Source organism: Pleurodeles waltl, chromosome 6 (assembly GCF_031143425.1).
Source record: "Pleurodeles waltl isolate 20211129_DDA chromosome 6, aPleWal1.hap1.20221129, whole genome shotgun sequence".
Classification (NCBI taxonomy): Eukaryota; Metazoa; Chordata; class Amphibia; order Caudata; family Salamandridae; genus Pleurodeles; species Pleurodeles waltl.
In genome coordinates, this window is record NC_090445.1 from 1,324,550,690 (window position 1) to 1,324,571,136 (window position 20,447).

General features: G+C 41.1%; 1 protein-coding gene across 1 annotated transcript in view; it reads left to right on the forward strand.

The window, feature by feature from the left end:
• ECHS1 (enoyl-CoA hydratase, short chain 1) overlaps positions 1–19,651 on the forward strand; it is a 110,918-nt gene extending 91,267 nt beyond the window's left edge. The window contains exon 8 of the mRNA XM_069240630.1: positions 19,482–19,651. Within this exon, the coding sequence (XP_069096731.1) occupies positions 19,482–19,547 (66 nt within the window). The 3' untranslated portion in view covers positions 19,548–19,651. The remainder of the gene's footprint in view (positions 1–19,481) is intronic.
• Positions 19,652–20,447: the final 796 nt, after the last annotated feature.

Genomic DNA, 20,447 nt, shown 5'->3' on the forward strand with positions numbered 1-20,447 from the left:
CATCTAAAAAAAACTTGATAAAGCTCAGCCAACACGTGTTTCATGGACACTTCCCTTTCTCAAGGTAAGTCCAGTCACATCCATGTCAAGTGCTTTTCAGCTGTGCTTCTAGTAGCTTAAAACTTTCTGAATGTGAAAGCAATCACCCTGGCAGGCTTTGTGTGTATTTAGTCCCTGAATCTGATGAATAGCTCACTTGCAGAAGGAGGTGTGGAGAGCCAGGAAGCTCATGGATCCTGGGAACGTTTTGATCAATGCATTAGGTGCATTTCTCACACCCAAACTCTGGGCTACAGAAGGTGCTACAATAAGTATTTAGTGGTGTCACGTCAAAACCAAACACTTTCTAGGTGCAGTTAAGTGTAAAATCCGCAGAGGTTAGGAAGTCCTTCCTACACTTTTTAACACTGTATTCCTCTTTTTCCATTCCTCTTTTTCCATGAACCTAATCTTCTTGTCTCATTATATCAGTTTTTTTTCGACATTCTCGCTGACTTTGTCACTGTTTCTCTATCTTTCTCTTCCTCATGTCTCCTTTTCTGCCTTTCCCTTTCTTGCTTTGGGTCACAATTTGATGATTCAGAGTATGTCCCAGTTCACAGACATGAGTGACCATGCCTGTCTACACAAATCAATCAATGGATTTAGCACAACAGTTTTTTTTGCCTTGCCCTCTATAAGTTAGTCAGACCCACCAGCTCTCTGTTGATGCTTCTGAGAAAGTACCCTGATTGGATGTGGGCCACAGCTCCTCCATATGCTGAACCAATACCACATAGCATTTCAAACCTTGTTTCTCTGTAACGGCTGCTTTGAAAAAGGTTTCTCTGGATTCTTCCTTCATACTGCAAAACTGCTACACTTTCTATGCTGCACGATGTAAAAGGCACTGAAGTGGTGTTCATTGAATTCTTCTTGTAGATACACTGGTAACTTCATTGAGTTCTTTAAGAGTAACACCATCACCACTTGTTGCTACTGGAACAGGCGAGGATTGACAGGAAATATCAGCTTTGGGAAAGTTTATGGTTTATTCCATGTTTCTTTAGGATTAGTATGCAAATAATGTATGGCTTTCAGAAAATCCTATAATAATATAAATAAAAATCAATTTGTACAGCACATAGTTGCTTCTAAGGAAGCATCCCAATGCTAGCAGCATACTGATCATCTGGTGCTACATACTGTGAGAAATCACAGCTGTTAGTTAAAAAGAAAGGTCTTTTCGTTTTTTTTTTAAAAGATAGGCCCTCATTCTGACCCTGGCGGTCAAAGACCGCCAGGGCGGAGGACCGCGGGAGCACCGCCGACAGGCCGGCGGTGCTCCAATGGGGATTCCGACCGCGGCGGTAAAGCCGCGGTCGGACCGGCACCACTGGCGGGCTCCCGCCAGTGTACCGCCGCCCCATTGAATCCTCCACGGCGGCGCAGCTTGCTGCACCGCCGCGGGGATTCCGACCCCCCCTACCGCCATCCAGATCCCGGCGGTCCGACCGCTGGGATCCGGATGGCGGTAGGGGGGGTCGCGGGGCCCCTGGGGGCCCCTGCAGTGCCCATGCCACTGGGCACAGCGGGAAAGTCAGAATTACCGCTGCGGTCTTCCTCCGCCGCCCGCCAAGGTCAGAATGAGGGCCATAGTTTCTGAAGGTGCCATAGGTATGTGATGGGAAGAGTGTTCCACGGTTTGGATGTAAGATATGAAAATGATCTGCCCCACTTTTCTGGCTTTACACGCCATGGGGAATTGTAACAGTTCAAGGTAACTTTCTTAAATACAGAGGGCCTTTCTGGGCTAAGGTTCGCTAGGGTAGGCACTTTAAATCAAATACGCTTACACATTGGCAACCAGTACAAAGGTTTTAAATGAGCAGGGACCGATTGCAGAGAAGGTATTTTCAAGCTCACCCTCTCAGCTGCATTTTAAGTAATCTGGAACTGCTGGATTCAATAGGCTGGAAAGCCCAAATACAGACTGCTGGTGTAGTCCAGTCTAGATGTTACAGTAGTATGGACAATCATTTTAGGAGTATATTCAGAAACGAAAAGCTCATTGTCAAAAATTTAGTGTAGATATTCTGAACTTAGGGTTCAAATGAAAGATTGATATCAAATTTGATGCCCCGATATCTTTACAGAAGAGGCAGGTGTTGCAGAAGCCCAGGCTCACATGGCCACCGTCTACTGAGATCCGGAAAGCATTTTGTCCCAAATAAAAGAATTTCCATTTTATCTGAATTTGATTTGAGACAATTGTTGTCCATCCACTTAGCTACTCCTCTCAAACAGTGTGCTGAAAGAACATAAGGCGTTGGAGTCATCTGCATATGAAATAACTTGAATGACTCCTGATTCAATAAGGTTGTCCAAAGGCTTTAAGTATATGTTAAATACGTTAATGTTAACTATATTACATATTGTAAAATATGTTAGAGGAAGAGCTTAAAGTGGAGTCCTGTGGAAGAGGTTTTGTAGTAGATATAAACGGCGGGGGATAAACTGCATAAGTTCTATTCTCCAGGAACCATTTTAGCCGAAGCTTGTCCTTGGATCTCAGTTTTTCTTAGCCTTTCTAGTAAAATTTGATGAGATACTGTGTCAAATGCAGATAAAATAGGTTAAGGTAGACCACCTTAGCAGAGAAGTCCTGATCTAGATTGTTTTTAATTAATGTTAATAAATTCAGTGACTTTTAATAAGGCAGATTCATTACTAAATTCCTTAGCTAACCAATTATTGAAGCTGTCCTCGTCAGCATCGATAGTGCCCATTAGAGATATCGAAATGGACTGAAGGATATCAATTACAAAAGGTTAAGAGTTTTTATGCCAGGCCTTTGAAAGGTTGTCTCACCTCATTAAGTTTGTGATTCATTGTAATGTAAAAATTGAAAGGCACCAAAAAATGGTCTGACCAAACATTTTTAAAAGCAAGTTTAACTAGAAAATTGAAGACCTTGGAAACAAAATAATATCAAAGGTGTGGTCTGCCTTCTGTTTAGGGCCAGAAACTAATTGTCTTAGATGGGCGCTTTCTACATCTACTTTAGTTATTGGTTGCAAAACATTTAAGATCATTCATGTGTAAGTTAAAATCACCTAAGACGGTGAAGTGAGAATAGTGAAGAGAAAACTGACCAATTACATTAGCATGTTGTTGCAAGGAGTCATTGTAACAATCTAGAGGTCTGTAGATTATGGCCCCAGGAAAAAAAAAAAGATGGCTCAAATATAGTTGTAAAAGTCACCCCCTCTGTTTTCCCAGCTCCATACATTTTCGTCGTAGAACAGGAGAAGTTCAATTGATAGATGACAGCAATTCCGTTGCAATTTTTGCCTTCCCGATTTATATGTTGAAATAGAAACGCTAAGGGGGACAGCTAATGCAGTATCTGGGGAAGATGTATCTTTCAGCCAGAATTCCGTAAAGTTCATAAAGTCCGATTTATCTTCCAGCAGCAAACTGCATATATTTATAGCATGATTAGGGATGTATCTGCTGTTAATAAGATAAGGTAATAAGCTGCCCCTCTATAAGCAATTGTGCCAGGATGTGTAGCCTTCTTAAGGAATACTGACATAGAACAATAAAGACCTATTAACTGAACCTCCTCTAAGATCTTTTGATGGATACTGAAAGAACATACCCAATGTGACATTTTGGTTTTGAAAGCTCCGAGTAATGTAAAGAAATTTCATGATAATTCTTGCTTGCACTTGACAGACACCGTAAGTTAACATGTGTGACTTAAAAGATTTTCTTGTATTGGGGTTAAGTAAATCTCTTGGCTTGGTTTTCCATTAGTTGTAGATTCTTGAGATCTGAAAGGAAAATGGATAAGGAGAACATCAGTTGTTAGTTTTGGAGGCGGGTTTGACTAGTGAAAAGTAAATCTGCTGTGCAGCAGTCACTCCGCTCATGGTCAGGTGAGTCCTGCTCCTCTGGTGCTTCCTCGGGCCGAGGCTACAGCTATTCAGAAACAGAACTAGGAGCCAGCCGGTGTTGCAGAAGTGAGTTAGGCGACATCCAGTGTTCTCATCTATGAACATGGGCCCGCCTTCCTTTTTGGCACAGCTCAGTCTGGTGCAACTGCCGACTGCAGTTGTGACTTGATGAGCATCTTTTGTTTCTGTGCGGTAGCTTATAGTAATGGAATCGCCTACTAACACTTCATGGATCTCCAGGAAGGGTCCTCGTTCTTGGACGCTTCAATAGGACAGCCAATGACTTAACCCAGTGGTTCCCAATCTGTGCGCCGCGGCTCGCTGGTGCGCCATCAGAACTAGCCAGGGGCGCCGCACACAGTTTGGGAACCACTGAGCTATTTATAGCCCTTGGGCCAGTTCGTACAAAATAAAACTACTCAGTTGTAGCAGTTCTTTTTTAATTTTGTCCCTGAGCGCCCTCTGGTGGTTAAACACAACTAAAGGGATTCTACATTTCACAATATTTAAACAGTTATGTTATAACTACATAAAAATGAGACCTGCCCATTTTACTAGGGTTACCGTCAACCAATATTTTCCCCTTACTAAAAAACCCTATGCATGCTGTAATTAAACAACTGTTACATTTTTATTTTTTACAGTTATATATAGAATTACAATACCTTCATTGGCGTCATCCCAATTCTTTTCAGGGAGAAAAATGGATGTACTCCCTAGGCCAGGCTTACATCCCCCACCCGCCAACAAAAAGTAACATAATGGGGAGCCGCAGCCAGTGGCCAATAGATCAAGGGAGCCGTGGGTCGAAAATGTTTGGGAACCACTGACTTAACCCATTGTTGTAACAGTGCATAGCCTTCCCTGTTACAGTGGTGCACTGTGCCCATCTCAGCTCCTTCGCTGCCTTCCCTTTTCTAGACAGTGCCTTGCAAGGCCATCTCTAGTCACTGTCCTCAGCAGTTGGTCAGCTCCTTCCTTCAGTGCTATCTCAAAGGCAACTTGTAAGCTGTCTAATTTTCACAGCTTCTGGTTCCCATCCTAGTAATGGGAGTTGGTAGCTGGATACACCAGAACTGAAGCACAGAAGATTTCCTGGGTTGCTGCTGGTGTGGGATCCTGGGTCTGGAGGAGAAAATATCGCACACTGGCTGGAAAAGTTGCACACAATCGTTGTAAATTCCAACAGTCTGTTCTAACTAGGCAGTTCTCTTCCTTTGCTTGTTCCGCTCAGACAGGCCCTGGCTAAATCTTTGGTACAAGGTTTTAACAGCAAGATGGGGTGGACCGTGTAAGTCTGCTGTCAGGAGAAACCTAAAACGAGGATACAAAAGAAAGGTAGGCTGTCTCACTTCACTGCCAGTTAGTATGTGGTGGGTAGCCTCTTCCATTAACAAAGGGCCAGGAAAGATGGGGCACTCCCTAAGCTTCAGCTGGTCCTCGGTCTCCTCTTCTTGTCCAGGAGTCTGACCCACTACCCTGTATTACTGGAATGGCCTGGAGGAGCACTACAGTTCATATCCACTCTGTGGGCTCTCTTCAACCTTCCATCTAAGGTACTACTTGAATATAACAAATACTATATTTCTGTGTGGCTAGGGTTACATGTATCATCTGCTAGACAAGCATCTTCTGCAATTACAGATGAGTATGCAAACATGATGTCCATGTTTACCATGCATGGGCGAATTACCTCATTGCAGTGGTCTGGCAGACCACTTTCAAATGCAGCACATGTGGGGATTATTCTCAAGTATGATCTGGTTAAAAGGCCTCAACTACCACTATAATGCGTCTTGTGGCTACTACCATTGGCAATTCTGTACAGCCCTGTGAGCTGATGCGCTTTCCACTAACGAGGAGTTCACATGGAATGACCCTCCAGACAACAAAGCCCCATTATTAATCTAAGTCCATGTAGCAAATCCCTCGAGTGCACACGATTGTTGTGTGTGCTGAGGTGGTGGTCAGATATCTACGCATTGCTATGATGAACTTGAGGCAGGGGCACACACCTAACGATAAGCAGTAGTTTCTTTATTTTCTAAATAATGGCACTGAAAGTGATGAGATTGAACAGTATGGTGACATTTAAACAGACTTGTTTTAAGTCAGAATAAAAATGAAAATAGTTGTTGTAAATTTCTGTACAGTTGTACAGACAGCATAGCTTATTTTGGACAGGCTGGGGAAGAAAATTACAGGGTCCAAAAAGAAAAGATCATAATACAAAGAATTGTTGCAGAAATAGAGGCATCACAGTTATCTCAAATTAAATATATGAGACCCTTGTTAATTCCTCTAGTGTGTTGAAAAAATAACTTGTGAAAGCACCAACGTTTTCTGCAAAATTTAGTTTTAGCTGATAACTGATACCTCACTAATGCCTTCAGATCATCTTGTTTAGAAGTTCCATAGTGAAATAGTACCACAGGTAATAAAAGTTTTTCTGCAGCGGCGGACTTCACCAGTCCTGGTGATAGTGGCCTGTGAATTTTATATATCAGTTACTGCTCCTTTTCATAGCTGCACCAGCAACCTATAGAAAGCATCGCACATTAGTTTAGGCCATTCACTAAAGGCACCTAGATTTTCCACTGTCTTAGCACAGGATGATTTTCCACAACTATGTCAAGCTTGGGTGGGATGTCTGGGAATGTCCATAAAGAGTTTGACCTGTGGCTCCGCAGTTGGATCTCTCTCTAAAATTTAAACAGAAGATGCATGACCAAAACTGGTCCTTCACTTCAGGGTAGCATCTGTGTGCGCTTTGCATTCCGTGAAGGCCCGCACAACTCCTCTATACGTCCTCTGGGGCAAAATAATGCTAATCATACAGACTAGAAAATAAAATACTCCTGGTTAGCTCGTGCAAGTAAAGAAGAGTGATTCATTTTTACATTAACTTAGTATCTGTTAAGGAATAGTTAAAATGACAACTTCGCTCACTTAGGCTTCCGAGATATACAATCTGATATCCTTGGAGACTGCATAGAGATGTGTGTTCTGGTTTTTGTGTTCTTAAAGGCACACCATTGTTTCAGATTGGCAAACTATCTAGAATTGTTCACCATTATTCTCTTCATTTCTAAAGTCTGGACCGAACAACCATTAGCTCCAACCTCTCCCTCGATCCAATACTGTTTATGTATTTTAAATTAACATTATTTAAAGAAACAGCCCTTGTGACAAACACTTGCTTCTTGCATTCTTAGTGAGGTTAAGACACACCCCTTCCCACTCACACATTTTATTTCTCTGACACATTTGATTACATTGACAAGTGAATTATTTCTCTTTTATGTATTTAATTCGTAAAGTTTTTCAATAGTTTGGACTAGTCATCATGGATGACAGAGCCCTTCACAAAAGAGCAAGTTACTGATATTCTTATACTGTGAGGTGAAACAATAAAGGAACCGAGAATAACAAAAGTGGTAAAAACAGTTTAGTGACCTGTCCTCCCTTCCATCAGTGCCACACACAGAATATAATATAGCTCCATACACATGTAATTGTAAGGACGGAAACTAAATTTGGTGATTCAATATTAGTTTACCATAGAGAATTAGTGTATCTAGGTACAGCATCTTTCTTAGAATTGAAGGTCCCAAATAATTCCTCTTGGAGCTGATGTTCCCAAAGTAGAATTTAATTCCTTGCTATAAGTTTTGCAGAAAGAGATGAACCTGATGTTTGGAAGTATGGAGTTTTCCAGAGAAAGAGGTTTTAAGTATTTCAGATTTTAAATGCAAAGAGACTGCATTTCTCAGATGGTGCTTGCACCTTTAGATACGTAGATAGTTTCTGTGTTCGATTTTCTGGGAAGCGAACTTGCACAGCCTTGTGATTAATGCAGGCTTGCTTCAAGATATGTTGAGGCGTTGTGAGAAGCCTGTTAAGTGAGATACCTGTTAAAAACATGGCATCACATTTTCTGAATTGGTGACCGGTATATGTAGTGCCACGTTGTAGTGCCACGTCAATGAATCTGAGGTATTGGAACCAAAAGTGAGTTGCCATAGTTGAGCCTTAATAGTGCCAAGGCTTGGTTCACTTGTTTAAAGTTGCTTCTGAGGATCTATTGCAAAAGCATTTATAATATTGTGTATGTTCAAGTTTTTGTCCAGGAAAAAAGTGTAGGGATTTTGCCCATTCCACTGTGGCAGGCTATCAATTCAACGCAGAGAAAGATTCGAACAAAAACGTTTCTGGGGTAGTGCTTTATGGTTGCATGATGGGTTGGAATTCTATTTGCAGTGTGTTGAGCCTTCGTTAAGGTTATTTCATTTTCTGCTAGATTTCTGACAACATGTTGAGAAGCCTTGTTGCTGTTTTAAGTTCCAGTGATTTTCATATTCTGTTATCGTGCCTTCTGCATAAACTTGGTAGATACTCTGAGACTGTTTGAATGAGAAGGCTGAGGACTGAGTGTATATGTTGATTAGGGTGGGAGAAAGGATGGAACCTACCAGAACACATTATTTTAACATTAAATGGTTGAGTAGAAGGTTCCCCAGTTTTGATTATTGGCAGCTATCTCCCAAGTAGGTAGAAAACCAGCTCAGAACAGAATCTGCAATTCTGTCTATAAAACTTCCAGCTGGTTGATTAATTTACTCTGTCAGAAGCTGTCAACAGGGCTAAGAGGGTTAAGTGACAGGGTCACTTTGATCTAAAATTCGTAAATCACCTGTTATTATTAGAATTGCTATTTCTGTATTGGGACGTTCTCTAGGGCTTACTATAGTTCACAAGAGTGTTGTTTTGTGTGAAACGTTAAGCTGAGTTTCCTTTCAGTTTTCCGAGACGTTTATAAGGAGAGTAGGTTAGAGATAGGGCAGAAGTTGTTCAGAACATTAATGTTAGTACTGTTTTTTTTTTCCTTTTGGAAGAAAGTCTGACCAATTTTTAAGCAGTTGGGAACTTTGCTCTTTGATGTGGAGGTGTTGATTATGTTTAAGTAATGTGTGATGAAGGTTTAGGCTTCAAGAAGTGGCGTGATGGTTTGGTCCTGGCAGTGATTGAGATGATTTGTTATCATAATCATTTCTTTTATTTCATTTCATTAGAGTTATAGAAGAAGCTATCAGAAAAAAGAAACATGCATATAATTAAAATATAGTACTGAACCAGAATAAAACTCATTAAAATTAATTGTAGGCTTATTCAAAATACATTGAAAATACAAAAACACAAACTCAGATTTTTCTCATTGATTCAGCCATTGTTAACTGTTCTCCTTGGCACTTCGTTTCTTCATCCTAATATGGCAAAAAGCTGTTAGAAATCTCCCTACAGCAAACACAACAGGACCATGTGTGCTGGTTCTACATATCTGCAAAGCAGAATGACAATCAATAAGTCCCAGCGTGCCCTCTGTTTCTTGTAAGCTATACAAAAAAACAAGAAATGTTCAACGTTCTCCTGAGTCCCACATCCCACAGAGCAAGAGTCCGATGCTCAAAGATTTATTTTCCATCTACTGGTAAAGCATGGACCCTATTCTGAATCTCACATAAAGTGCTGGTGTAAAAGGCTGAAGAACAATGCAAAAAAAAAAAAAAAGTACAAATTCATAAAAACATTTTGTAGACAGAAAACTATCAGTCACACTGCCCGAGGGCACAAATGCTAATTCCTCGCCTTGGACTCTTGCCTAAAAAATATCCTTAAGTTTCTGGAGTGCATCACTGGGAAGAGTCAAGGAGTCTGACCAGGAAGTACCCAAACCTAACTTGAAAAAGGAGTTCTTCACATAAAGGCACCAAAGACTTTTATCAGCAAATTAACTTTTCCATAAGCCCCTCAGCCATGCCCTGTAAGCCTCTAGTTCCTCTGTGGACCAAACTCTTATCCTATATTGCAGGGACCTTAGGGCAGCAATATCCGCTATTAATTAATATTATGTTTAACTCAAAGCAGATAGGGAGAGTTGGTGAACTCTGAGGAATCTTAGATAACATTTTTACAAAAAGATTCTCAGCTTTTTCCATAGAATCAAAATTGCAATGCCCCCAGAGTTCAGCACCATAGACAGCTGCGCCAAGGGCTTTGCTTTTATAAATCTCCATAGCAGGAGAAGTAGGGAAAGCAGGTGTTCTGCTGGCAACGCTTAAAATTCCCCCTGCTCGCTGTTTTAGGGCATGGTGCATTTTGCTAAATGGCCTGCCCACCTTTGCGAGTTCTCTAGTCGAATGCCAAAGTAATCTAACTCAAGGACTCTTAAGGACCTCTCCATCCAAAGGTATAGCTTTTTTCACTTTTTGTTCAGTGTCCAAACACCATGTATATGGTTTTTGAACTATTTATTTGAAGGCTGTGAATTTTACAAAACTCCAAAACATTTTCCAAAAGCTTGGATAAGCCAGTCACTGTTTTGGATAAAAGTAAGTTGTCATCGGAAAATAATAAGCATGGTGTTTTGGATTCGCCTATTTTGGGGAAGTAATTTTTTCAATCATACATATAAGGTATACAGGCATTAATGTATAAAAGAAAGAGTGTGGCCGCCAAAACACATCCTTGTCGAACTCCTTTTCGCTAGACACCACTACTGGAAGCATGGAATCAAGCTCACCCAGACCTTGCCCCTTGTTACAGGATGACATGTCCCAGTTCACCATGATATTAAAGTGGCCACTATCTTGGCGATTACCTATCCTCAGATAAATAGTCTTATGCCATATCCTTAAATCAATGAGAAAGTAGTCACTAAAACTACTATAATTCCCCTGAGTAAAGGTGGACTTGGAAGGATTATCCAAAGGAAGCATCCAATCCCTGTCACAAACCATACAAGTCTATTAAGTCTATAACTTGGAATGGGTATCACTGATTTTTAATGGCTTGCAAGTTGTAGAGAAGGGTGGAATACCCCATAATAGATCTTCTACCTGTATGAAATCTAAATATGGAGGGTAACGGTTCCAATGACATGTTAAAATCTCCTGCAATAATACCATGGTGCTTAAAAGATAACTCTGCCAAAAATGTGTTTGAGTCTAAAGATTTTAGAGATCTGATGAAAGGGACTAGGTCTATTATAAAGATTACCAAGCAAAAGCGAGGGGCCTGTTTTGGTCTAATACTAAGTGCTAGAATGTCAGACTAATCAATATTAACTTCCTTTACAGTGCAGCCTAAAAAATGTTTTATCCATAAGATAAGCCCCCGCCCCCACACTGCCCTTCCTGCTTTAGATGGAAAAGCTTCATTCCAATAGGAATTAAAGCCCTTCTTAAACACATTTGTGGTAGCCCAAGTCTCCTGAAATAAACATATGTCAAAGTTATCAATATACAAACCCAAGTCCACATAGTCAGCCTTGCTCCTTATACCTGCAATATTCCATGAGATTATAGAGAAGGTAAAAAATGCTTTTCTATGGACAATGTAGAAAGTCCACAGACCCTAGGAGTTAGTGTCCAGCTGAATATCTGGTCTCCTCAAGTTGTCTTTTGGTGTGTCGTTTGCAGCAATATAATAGTGGAACTCACTTTCACGTATATATGACGGACACCTAGTCATTTGGGCTCGGGCATCCACCCATTGAAATAATGCATTCACATCCTCATGTAGAATGTGCATTTTAAGTAGTCAATCAACATCCAATAATCATTGATATTTGGAATTTGCCCCGAGCTCCTGGTCTCATCTTCTCGTGCTGACCCTGTGCTAATTATCATTTTGTTCTTCTGCACTGGCAGCTGACATTCAGCCACTGTCTTTTAAAAGCAATGTTTGAGCTGTTAGGGGGCAAGGAACGGGCATCCATGGATAATCAGCCTTCCACCAAATCCAGGCTAGACAGCTTTATCTCAATCATGTCCCATTGTACTGTTCTCACTGAGTGGTGCTTTGCAAATAATATGTCTGAATCAACAATCGATCGACATTGTCTTATCCAGTAAGTGACCTTGTTTTTTAACAACATGCTGCCGTCAAGGGAATTTGTTGGTAATTTAGGCATGTTGCATATGTCTTTATCTTTCCATAAAATTTGGGACTAGCACAGGAGTACTGTAGGTCCTGCCCGAGGCTGACTTGGCCTATCTTCCCTTTTTTTCCTCATTATTCGATTTTCCAAAATCATACTTTTGGCATTAACGAATTGCTGAATACTAGTGCCCTGAGGCCGCGTTGATTTCAAAGGAGTGCGCAGAGTAAGGTTAGTGTCCCTAGCAAAAGTTTTTTTCTAGGTCTTCTTTCCCCACATTTGGAGCCTCAGCCGCTGTGCGCAGTAAACTGACAACCTCTGATAATGTTTTTCATCACAGTAACCTCATTCTTTAACTCGATATTGTGGCCAACAGCCCTTTTCCAAGAGATGGCTTTGTTATCCTTAAAAATAGAAATTGTGGGGTTGACTGCAGCAACAGTGTTGTTTTCTGGGAGATCCATACTTTCTTGTACTGTAAAATGGTTAGAACAAGGCATCTCATGCACTACTATGTGCCTGTCATGGAGAGAGCTGGTAGCAACATCCTGGGCAGAACTCGAATTGTTCATTGCTACGCAGGCATACTCTTGGGCCCCAGACGGCAAGGGAACAATGGTAACATTATCTGATGCCCCTTTGTTAGATGGTTTTGTTTTGAAAAAAGCTGTCATGGTACCACTCTTGGGCCACTTCCCCAAACCCATGTCCTCTCCTTTGAGAATAGTTTCCACCTCTTCAATGAATGTGTCAGTTTCCGTAGAGACGCAGTTTGATGTCCTGCGAGTAAGTTTGTGGGATGCTTTCGAGATTTTAGATTGTGCAGCCTCCCCAAGAGGACTGTCTTGTGCTCAAAGAATGAGCATCAAGGGCAAGTCCTGATAGCCCAGTCAAAGCTGAAAATCAGCAGATAGTAATAAGGGCAGCACACTTATGAATAAAATAAAAAATAAAATAGTACCTCAAAACCAAGAGGGGTTGCCCTGCCACTGACGGGCACGTGGGGCCCGCCCTTGCTCAGGGGCGTCCCGATCCACAGGGATGGGCAGCACGCTTGATAGCGCTCCCAGGTGTGCAGGTGTCGATGGGGCCACCTCCTGGTCCAAGTGCTCCTGGGACACAGTCTCTGCTCCCCCAAGCAAAAGTACAGGCTCACACGCCACAGGGACGAGAAAGGCACTTACTAGCGATTCTCAAGTGTGCAAGTGTTGATGGGGCCACCTCCTGGCCCAAGTGCTATTGGGACATGAAGTCCCTGCTGCCCTAAGCTAAAGTTCAGGCTCCTGCGCCATGGGGACAGGCAACATGTTTAATAGTGCTCCCAGGTGTGCAGGTGTCGATGGACCTCCTATTGGCCAAAGTGCTACTGGGAAACAAAGTCCTTGATGCCCCAAGCAAACGTTCGGCTCTAAAAGAGGATAAAGCGGTCAAGAATTGCTGGACTATGTCCTTGCGCTAATAGACTGTCTCAGGGAGCTTGAATGATTTATTTGAAACTTATAGAGCACGTTGACACCCAAGAAGGGCATCAGGGAGCTAAATAAAGTAATGGAATTCCAGCGGAAGTAGGTTTAAGGAAGAAACTAATAGAAGCTGGAGTTTTAAAGACTTGCCAAAAGTAAGATGGTCATCTATCAGCTGCATCGTAAGAGAAAAAATGTTTCAGGCTTTAGTTTCCAGGAAGGATAAACATCTGCCTCCAGTGCGGGCTAGAAACATTTTGGGGATAGAAAGGAAAGACGTCTTTGTGAGGAGGAACGAAGAACTCTGGAAATTCTGGAATGAACTAGGCAAGATTTAAGGTGGTCAGGACCAGAACCATGAAAGGCACTGTGGACCAAGCTGAGTGCCTTGAATTAAATTCAACTAAAAACAGACCAAAAGAGTATAGCATAGTGGGGAAATAAATTAAAATGGTGATGAAATTGATAGACTACCTGGGCAGCAGCATTTTTAAACCTTGTCAGCCTGCTGAGAGAAGAAGATGGGATACAGAGATTCAGGGAATAACAATAGTCAAGCTGAGATCAAATAGCTGCTTGTACCTCAGTGTTTTGAGCAGAAAGAAAGGATTTTTATGAGTATCCACACATGATAAACGCATGAAGAAAAGACTTTAGCAAATTGAGTAGACGGAGAGAGTGGTTGATCAGACTAGAAACCTCAGTTTCTAACTGAATTAACTGATAAATGAGAAGGCGTGCAAGTTTAGACAGGCACCAGTCATAAGACTAGTTGGATACTTCTCTGTCGGCCATTAAAATCTTAGGTTCATCTGGGATGATCATTAATGAGTTATTGCACATCTAGCCAACAACCCCCAAAGGCAGGAAAACAGTTTTTTTGGTGAGGGGTGGAAAAGAAGAATTGGGTTGTATATGTAGTTGGGTGTTGGAAGCATGTGTCATAAAGGCAAATCCAAGGGACAGAAAGAGCATAACCTAAAAGTGTAGGACTCTGAGAGGAACCATGTGAGAGGGTGGCTTAAACAATGATCTAAAAGGTGGAAGGTGAATGTCCTGTGAAGAAGAAATATAAGACAAAACTTGGTCAATGACTCAAGGAAGATGAAAGGAACAAGCCAAAAGAATTGGGTACCATGCCAAAAGCAGGTAAGTCTAAAAGAATCAAAACAGCAGTGCCGCCTTGATCAACAATAAGCTGATGATTCCGAAAACACAACAGAGCAATTTTCGTGCTAGGAAAGGAATAGAAACCTACCAAGAGACCTTTGGTTTCTAAATACAGGTGATTGTTATTAATTTCCTTCTCTAAAATGTTGATTGGTAGCAGAAGTGAAATTACTTGATAGTGGGGTCAGCTTTAGTTTTTTTTTAATAGTGAAACATGAAGACCCTGGTAAGAGGTATCGAAGAACTAGAAAGGGAAAAATGTGTCAGTAAGGCGATCGCACCTTCAAGTGATCCTAGTCTACGTGGGTAAAATTAATCTGAACAGATATGTTTGAGTGGTGCTATTTGGTATAATATGCCCTTCTACCATAAGGTATAAACAGTGATGGGTGAAACAGCTCCACTGTGTACACACAAACAGAAATTTACCACAGCACTCAAGATAATTCCACAATTCTGGTAAGTCCTCAGAGTAAGGGTCCGATGACAGCAGGTCAATTTCAACTCATTTGTTAGTATGCGGAAGCATCCGTTCTTCACAAAGCAAATTCTATAGGACTTCAACAGCCAACTCATGTTTCTTCACCCTCGTGACTTTTTCAAGGCTAGTATTTACAAGAAGTGTTCCCAATTAAAGTAGAATAACCGCAAAGACGTCCAAGAAAGCAACAAACTAGTGATTTGAATGTAGTCAGTCATGAAGTGTCTTAAATAAAATCAACAAATGTCTTCTTTAGGAAGAGTCACAGAGCAAAAGGAAGTCACCAAAAACCTGTATAAGGACTAAAGTTAAAGATATTCAAGGAACGTGATAGACGGCCAAATGAGTTGGCTAAAGTTTGCTTCAAACGGGTGCCTGGCTGTACAAGAGCTGTTGGAGGAACTTCTTTGAAAAGGCTTAATTACCAGAGCTAACCGTATAAATAATAGTGTTCACACACACAAAATCCCAAAAAGTTAGAGGGGGGTCCCAAAATGTCACAAGACTGACCCCGCAGAGGACGGTGGTAAGTTCTCACCTCCGAGACTAGCAAATGTTGTAAGCGCAGCGTCCCGAATTAAAGGGAAAGATTGCAGAAATCCTGTGACTGGGGGCAGATAGTGTTAGCAAAAGAGTAAAAAAAAATATCTGGCAGCACAAGAATCATTGGGAAAATATTTACTACCATTGAGAAGATTGAATGTTTGCTGTGCCAGACTGTGCAGGTGAAAAGGGGTGGAGACTTAGGAGGTAATGTTTGGCTGATACTGAACTTGTCATTTGAAAAAGGGAAACTGTCAGAACAAAGATCAGGAGGGGACTAAAGACTGGGAAGCAGCACTAGGTGTCAACAGTTTTGAAATTCTCTTTACGATTAATGAATGCACCAGTGATCTGATTGGCATTAAAAGCAAAGCTGTTTGGTCGGATATGTTTATGACGTTCCATAAATAGCGTGGCCAGAAGGGTAATAGGCTTTATTCCAGGAATCTTTGATCCTTCTGCATTGAATTTAAGCCCACAAAGTTCCGGACTAAACCAAGCTGCCAGTGTTGTGTGTAGAAGTGTTGACAGATTTTAAAGGGCTAACAGAGTCAAGAGAACTAGTGAGCCAAGAGTTGAACTCTCTGACCTCTACCTAAACAAAGGCATAAAGGGAGGAACTTGCTCTGAACAGAAGTCATAGTGGTTTCACTTGAGCCATGGCCTTTTGACTATACGAAGCGGAGCAGAGGCGTCTGGATGGACAGAAATTGGTAGAACCCAGCTAAAACATATGTCAAGATGATTATACCAAGCTAGTGGACTTGAATGGAGGAAAGGAATGAGAACTCAAAGCCAGGATCAAATCCAGCTAGTTCTCAGACACATTACTAATTAGGAAAGATCAAAAGGACAGCAAGAATCAGTGAAACTGGCTGAATTTAAAAGTAAGACTCCATCCACAAATTAAAATCCCTAATAGTAAGGGGTGTTGATAGTGACTAAGAAGCAAGGGAGTTAAATGATGAAAGAAGGGAGAGGTGAACTGTGATGCTAGATCAGGAGGACGGTAAACCAATAAACTAAATTAAGAGGAGAAAGTGGAGAGTGAGACTGAATCCAAGAAAATTCAGTGTGCTTGAAAGGATCCAAGGCAGTACATTTCTTAATAATGATATCTTACCAACCCCTATTGCGATCTAGCAATGGGGGATGAAATACATGGGACAAAGGGTGACTACCAAAGTATAAAAAAATGTTTTGTCAGACATCAACAAAGCAAAGGATTTCTCAGACTCATCCATGTAATAGTATGTGATTCCCTCATTTTGAGGCTGATTGAATTTGCTGTCTATTTAAAAATGTTTTCTTTGCCTTTTTTTGCCCGTAACATTTTTTTTCTGACTGAGGAATATGAAGCTTCAAAAATGTGTTTACTATTCTTTTGAGGAGTGTCTGTTTAACCAGCATCCTTGGAGGCAGGATTCCTACATCGTTGATGGTCATAGCTATAAGATTCTTCCTTTCTTCATTTAAGTATTTAAAGAACGATTGAGCTGATTTCTTTTTTTCTTTCCTTCATTTTAGTTTTTTTTGGTGGATAATTCCCCATGATTGTTGTCAGAGTTTCAGTAGACTGGGGAAACTAATATTAAATGACTCCTGTTGGAATGGGATGAAATTCACAGATGTAACTTTATCAGCCTCATAGATGTGATTAAAAAGTCTAACCCATTGTTTAGTTCTAGATTGACCTGATGTTAGGGTTTTAGAGGAAAGAAGAGTGAAGGGGATAACGGGGTCTTCTAACCAGTTTTGTTACTGCCGTCTCATTAAGGTCTTCCCCTGTGCCATTTGAAATCTCATAGAAAAATATTGTTCCCATGTGAGATCAGGTTACCAGTCATGGACTTGATTAACTGTTCCATAAAGGGTATGCTGTCTTTCGGCAGATTATAGATGACATGCGCTTTTGTAGGAGTCAGATCAGTTGTTTTTATTGATAATGAGGCCATTAGAAAAAATGGATATCAGTGGTTATTTAGAGTCAGGCATCAAATTGAGTTGTTGTGAATAAATGCTACCCCTCCTATTTTTTCTTTCTGATCCAGGCATATCCTGGAGTAATTATTTGGAACAAAGAAGTTCTGTGTTGTTTGGTATATATCATTCAAACATGTTTCTCTGGGTAACAGGGCATCAGGTTTGTAGGTTCTAATTTAATGTGAGACCTCAAGACTGTTTTGGAGCTGATCTGCAGTTGTATAAGGGGCCCCTGAAGAAAGAATGTGATGTGTTGTGTAAAGTGGTATTCATTTTGATCTCATAGCAGGGGTTAACTGTAGCACCTTTGTTTGCTTTGCTCTTTTTTTCTGTCCCAAACGTGGGTAGGCATGGTCTGTTTGGGTTTGTTTGGTATGATTTTCTTATCATGGTTCCTCATTCTGAGGAGCCTCATAATTCCTTGGGGCCAGTAAAAGCAGTTATGATCCCCATTCAAATCATGAGATCTACAGAAACACTGCAGATCACTTAACTTTAACTCTAATTTCGGTTGCTAAAAGCAGCACAAAACGAAAAAATACTGGAGGAATTGGATGTGGAATTACTTATGCCATTTGGAATTCCTCAATTCTTTGTGGACCCTTAGGGCCGGGCTTGTAGTTGGCTGGGCATTCCCCACGGTGTAGTTAATGGTACCAAGGCATTGGTAATGTCAGATGTGGGGAAAATCCAGACCATTTACTCTGCACGCCTAATACGGACCATAGTTGCTTAGTAGATCCACTATATCCTCTCACTTCAGTAGAAGTGAAGGAGATGTAGATCATTGCTGTCTAAATCCCTCTTTAGAAAGGGGAATGACCTTATTGAAGATAGGAGTAGAGCGAGTTTCATTGTGCCTTCCAAAGGCAAAATTAAACTGAGATACTATGTTAAGCCCTGTCTCTGAAGAAGTTACCAAAGGGAGAATGTATACTTTATGTAGCATGATAGATGAATATAGAAACTGTCTTGAGACTTCTTCAAAATAAGTAACCATTGTTTGCTGTTACTGCCCAGACTGGCTCCTGAAGACTTTCTAACCTAAATCCCCATTGTGGTAGGCTGAAAAAACACCAACCACTAATTAACCAAGTAAGTAGCCTTCAGTGGCTCTTCATGCTTACCAGAATCTTATTTAGTATATTCTGTCTCATATACAAATGCTTACAATGTCTCTCTCCTTATATGGCCAGGGAGGATTGCTCTCCCTTCCAGTCACTACGTACTACAATTGAAATGTTTGAAAGTGGATATACTGCGTCACAGTTATGAGACGTTCATATTGCCTCAGGCCCTCTATTGGCCGATCATTTAATGTCATGCTGAGGGCTTAGAATAACTGACAACCCTTATTCCATTCCATCTAAAGAATTTCTCTTAGAAGAACCTAAAAGTACTTTAATTCATAGGTGTGTGCTGTTCAAAACAATATGCATAAACCTAGGTCCTAAAGTACTCATGAGAGTGGCAGCCTTCTGCCAGGAGTTTTTGCTCATCAGAGACCAAAATACCCTTGCTTTTACATTTGTTCTCAGAATGATCTGAGTGCTGACTTGAAAGAGCATTCATGTGTGATTAGTGACTGTATTCACTCTGAACTATCATCATCACTGAGTGCTTTGGGAATAACATTTGTAAGTTTAAATAGCTTACAGTAATGCAGAGCACAAAGAAAGAAGTTGGAATGTAGAAGCAGTTTTGTGGTAAAAGTACAGCTGGGTTATGAGCTGCCTTCGCAGATTGTGACAGTTTCTGACCTTTTTTAACATAGACACTTAAATGAGATGGGGAGGGCTGTCTGTCCTCTTAAGTTTTGTCCAAGCATGGATGTCCCTGGAGAGGATCAGTAATGAGAGTATTTGAATGTCATCTGCTGGAGGGTTCATTATGTGTCTAGTGAGTGAATGGAATGCAAAGTATCTTCAAAATGCTGAATTGTTCTTTTTCTCTACTTTAAGGATGATCGCAAAGAAGGAATGACTGCCTTTGTGGAGAAGAGGAAACCCAACTTTACTGATAAATGATTATAAACATACACCTTACCCATGAAGAATGATAATATTGAATATAACTGGAGTATATCAAATAGAAAATGAAAGGTTCACTTAATAAATTTGCTTTTTCTGTACATGGAGTTGCTGCCTGTTTCTGCTAAAAGGAGAGAAATTAGGTACTGATCTGGAAAATGCTTTGAGTAATCAAATAAGAGGCTGGTGGGAGTACTAGTGATGCTGGAGGGGCAGCAGTCTGGTGAGAATTGGAGAATCTGAGTTTGCCACTGGTTAATGAAACTTTGATTCCATTGTATAGAAAATATGCGATAAATATGAGGGACCTTGCAACAGTGAGAAAATAGTTAATTTTTTCTTTGAGAGACAATGGATGCAATTTCTTAAGAGATGTTGGTTATATATATATGTGTGGGTGTTCAATGGCATGTGTAGCTGCAGATACACTAGCTGTGCATTATCCTGCCATCTAGTGTTGGGCTCGGAGTGTTACAAGCTGTTTTTCTTCGAAGAAGTGTTTTCGAGTCAAGGAATCGAGTGACTCCTCTTTGGTTCCATTGCGCATGGGCATCGACTCCATTGTTAGATTGTTTTCTTTCCGCCATCAGGTTCGGACGGTGTAAAACTTTCTTTTCGTAGGTATTGTATAGATCGGGTTTATATCCTTCCATCGACACAGCAGTAGCGTCTGGAAAACAACTTTATTTGCCCTTCGTGGCGCGTGCGCGCGCCCATCTCGGACCTCTGCTGGCCGACCGCGTGGAAGCCTCATGGATCGGACTACCATTCCTCGGAGCCACGCAAAGTACCCGTACAAAGACCAGCATCTGGTTTGCAACCTTTGCCTTTCCCCAGATCATTGGGAAGAAAACTGTGAGACCTGTCGATCCTTCTGATCGAAAAAGACTCTTTGAA